General features: G+C 42.5%; 1 protein-coding gene across 1 annotated transcript; it reads right to left on the bottom strand.

Moving 5' to 3' along the window:
• Positions 1-1,733: 1,733 nt before the first annotated feature.
• LOC5567907 lies at positions 1,734-2,938 on the bottom strand. Its single transcript, XM_001651895.2, has 2 exons — positions 2,760-2,938; positions 1,734-2,690 (listed from the first exon to the last, which is right to left on the bottom strand). The coding sequence occupies exons 1-2, from the start codon at positions 2,777-2,779 to the stop codon at positions 1,787-1,789; spliced, it is 924 nt and encodes a 307-aa protein (XP_001651945.2). The 5' UTR covers positions 2,780-2,938; the 3' UTR covers positions 1,734-1,786.
• Between the last annotated feature and the right edge of the window lie 752 nt (positions 2,939-3,690).

The raw sequence follows: 3,690 nt of genomic DNA, 5'->3' as shown, positions 1-3,690 counted from the left end.
TTTCGTATGACTTTCTTCCGATATTTTTTGTTTCGATATATCGAGTGAAAAAAATATCGGAAGGATTCCATAACACAAAGTTCTATATTGTTGCGTAGGTGTTAATTATTTCAATGTTTTTAACGCTTATGATGATCATTATTCATGACATTATTGGATTAAAATATTAGTTCCGTCAAACATATCGATTTGAGAACTCACGAGCAGGAAAAAGGAACCAGTTGATAAAACTGATTCGATATATCGGAACGTCCCTAACCCTAGGTAGGAGGATAGGATTCAACGATCTTCGGTTACCAGAGCTGGGAAACGTAGCCAGTGACAGGAAATATCGGGTGCTGAAGCTATTTATCGGTTACGTAAATTTTGTTTTAGATGCCAACAACGATCTCTCTGTACAAGCGTTGGAATTTGTTTTAAATTGTAAATGTAAAATGTATTTGCGTCTAGTTAAATAAAGTTCCAATAAATGAGTTAAAAAAACTATCGATTTGAAAACTACTCTATCAGTTCCATCTGCAATTCTGCATAGAATCTCGATATAAAAGATTTTGAGAGGTTCCTCTAGGAAATCCCATCCGGATTTCAAAATATTTTGGAATCAATTGAATACAAACTGCACCTAAAGTTTTACTACAAATCTATGAATAAAATCGATCCTTAAATCTTCCCTAATTGCCACCTGGATTCAACTGAAATTCCTTCATAAATTTTCTTCTATTTCACTATTTTGAAACAAAGTTCAGCTCAAAGATTATTATCTGGCATAGCTGCTTTTCGATCTCTAGTCTATATTCAACATAAATAAAAACTGTGCGACCCCTCGTAAATTTATTCCCTTTGCTCCGAATCTCCCATCGTGAATCCTTCAGGGGAGCCCTTGTCGGCAACAAAGTGAACAACACCGTTCTTCTCATGCCGGGAACCGTTCTATCAGACACCGATGATGGCAAGTCCATCGGAAACCGTTGTCGGACTCGTTTTTCCCCGCAAAACAACATAAACTGCGATGCTGGGTAAGGTGCCACTAAAGAAAACCCGGTAAGAAAATGATTGCACGTAGAAGACAACAACCGTGCCAGTAGCAGTCCATTTCCTCCGGTTTGAAGTTGGGACAACGTTAAACCGGAGTTGGAGAAAGTGACTACCGACCGAGAGTGCCATCCGGCGTCGTCGAAATGAATGCAAAAATTTGCATCAATTTGTTTTGTTTTGTTGAAATGTTTGAAGATTTTGTTCTAGCATAAACGAGGAAGGAAAAACTTCCAATGGAAATGAGTCGTCATAAATCAATAAACCGTTGAGCTATCTGCTCTCCATAACGGGGGATTAGTTCTGAGCTGGACAATTTAATGATATTAATGCGGCAACTTTGGCTCATAATTACTGGCTGAAATCGTAGTCCGGCTTCAGGTTCCTGTTGATAATTTATGACCCACTTGCCAGATGACCGCTCTCGTGCTGTTGCTAAGGCGAAAGATGATGAGCAATTACCAGCGAAATGATTATGGCAGCCTATCATCATTGTCGCTTTGGGAATCAAGTTCCTCTTCTCTGCACGTACGGAATAGGCATAGGGCAGATGCGTCTACCGAGCAAGTGGACATTGTAATGACCATAATTATCACCGATCATTTGACCCGTGTAAGAAGACGCTGGGTTCTATTTATAACCCACTTCACTCGGCGGTAATTGATAGAGGAGACAAGTGATTATTAATAGACTCAATAACCTATCTTTCAGCGAGTAGTTTCATTTTATTGATAGTGATAGTGGTGATGCTTTATTACGGGCTGATGTCATTGGTGGTACTGTTACAGCAAACGAATCCATCCATTCTCGTTTCATCCGGGCAAGAGGGTTTATCACCGAACATTTGCATGGCGAATTGGCGATCCTTCTTCAGAAACTCCAGCAGCCTGTCGAACCACGCGCAGTCCCAGTTGTTTCGTCCTCCCATCGAGATGTCCCATGTCTTCGAAAACTTCCCACGGAGTCCGTCGATTTTCGCAAGCGAGTTGTCATGCATGTAGAATGTGCTCACTTGAGGGAATTTCCACAGTGACACGTCTAATGTTGTGAGCTGGTTGTCCGAGATATCAATCGATCGCAGCTTCAGTAATGCAATCTCCTCCGACGACGTAATACTGGATATCCGATTGCTAGCCAACGAGAGCACCAGCAAATCCCACAAACTCTTGAAGTCATCCAACGATACACTTTCAATGGCGTTATTATCCACCTTCAGTGACTCCAACTTGATCAGATGTCTGACGTTCCCGATATCTGTCAACTTATTCTTCCTAACATCCAGATGCGTCAGCCTATGATCATCCTCCGTAATCTCCAACCTCTCAATTCCATCATTCGACAGATCCAGAATCGAAAACCTCATCGAATCAATTGGAAACACTGTGATCGGGGTGCTTCCCTCCTGTGCAAAGTTCGTGATCTTCAGGTTGGTTATGTCATACAGACTACCATTCAACAGCTTCCCTATGTCTTCGACCGTTCCATTACGAATCCAAAGCTCGCGATCCTCGTTGAAGTTCGCCTTTGCCAACGCTTGATCATTGTAGTTACTGCAATCCGCATCGTACACGTAGAATCCCTCCTTGACACTGAACCGATGCTGACAGATGTACAGATCATCACTAACTGCACCACTCAGCAACCACAAAAATGCGAACCTGTGATCGATAGGAAAAACTCTTATTATCGTGTTCAGTTCCTTACTCACGTTCAACACTCGTACTCACCATTCCAGCAGCCTGAACATCCTAACGATCGCAACGACTCTGAATAACTGACTGATAAGCCTCCAACAAAGGCGGAAGACTCGTAGCAGCGCGATCTGGATGCTGGAAGTGCGATGTGTATAATTATAACTCACGTGTTTACCGATAAGGTTTTATAAATAAATGATGAGCGGCGGAGAACTTTGCGACGGTACATCGGACTATCATCCGGTTTGAGTGGTTCTTTTGGAGCGAAAGAGTTAATGAAAACTGAAAACCGTTGGCAGATAAGGTCTGTTTATTTCGGAAGATGACTCATCATTGATGAAAGTGATTGGATGGACCAAGGTTTTTATAAAGATTTCTTGGGATGGACTTTCTACACGGAGGTATTTGCGAGAGGTGTGATGGTGAACATTGTGGTTTGTCTTGCCGTGCGGTGTTAATTAAATTTTAATTTGCGTGTGAAATCAGCAGAGTGCCGCGAAGAAATTACAATCTGCGTGTGCCTAAAAGTGTTTGTGATCAGGATAAGTAGAAGACAGTAGTCTCTCCGTTGCCTGTTGTGTTTAAATTGAATTTAATTTCCCTCGCCACGGCTGCAAGTGACGGTGCCATAAGGCAATTTCGTCAGCAAGCTGTGGTTGAGTTTGTTTGTGCGGTATTGTTTCACTGTTTGTCTCTCTGTGTATCGTTGTGCGCTTTAACTCCTCGGTAGTCATTGCGGGGGGGATGGAGTGCGGGGCATGCAGGGGGGGGATTGCGATCAACGGGCTGCCATTGTTTTGTTTCCGATGCGAGAAATACTTCCATGCGCAGTGTTCCTCCGTTGAAAACAAGGCAGCAGCAAGGTTGATCACAGATAATGCAAATGTTTTTTTCAAGTGTGATGATTGCCTATCTCGTCCGAGTTGTGGTGAGCAGAACAGTAGCGTGTTTAATATCGGATCAA

Source organism: Aedes aegypti, chromosome 1 (assembly GCF_002204515.2).
Source record: "Aedes aegypti strain LVP_AGWG chromosome 1, AaegL5.0 Primary Assembly, whole genome shotgun sequence".
NCBI classification, from domain to species: Eukaryota; Metazoa; Arthropoda; class Insecta; order Diptera; family Culicidae; genus Aedes; species Aedes aegypti.
This window is presented reverse-complemented; position numbering and strand designations above follow the sequence as displayed.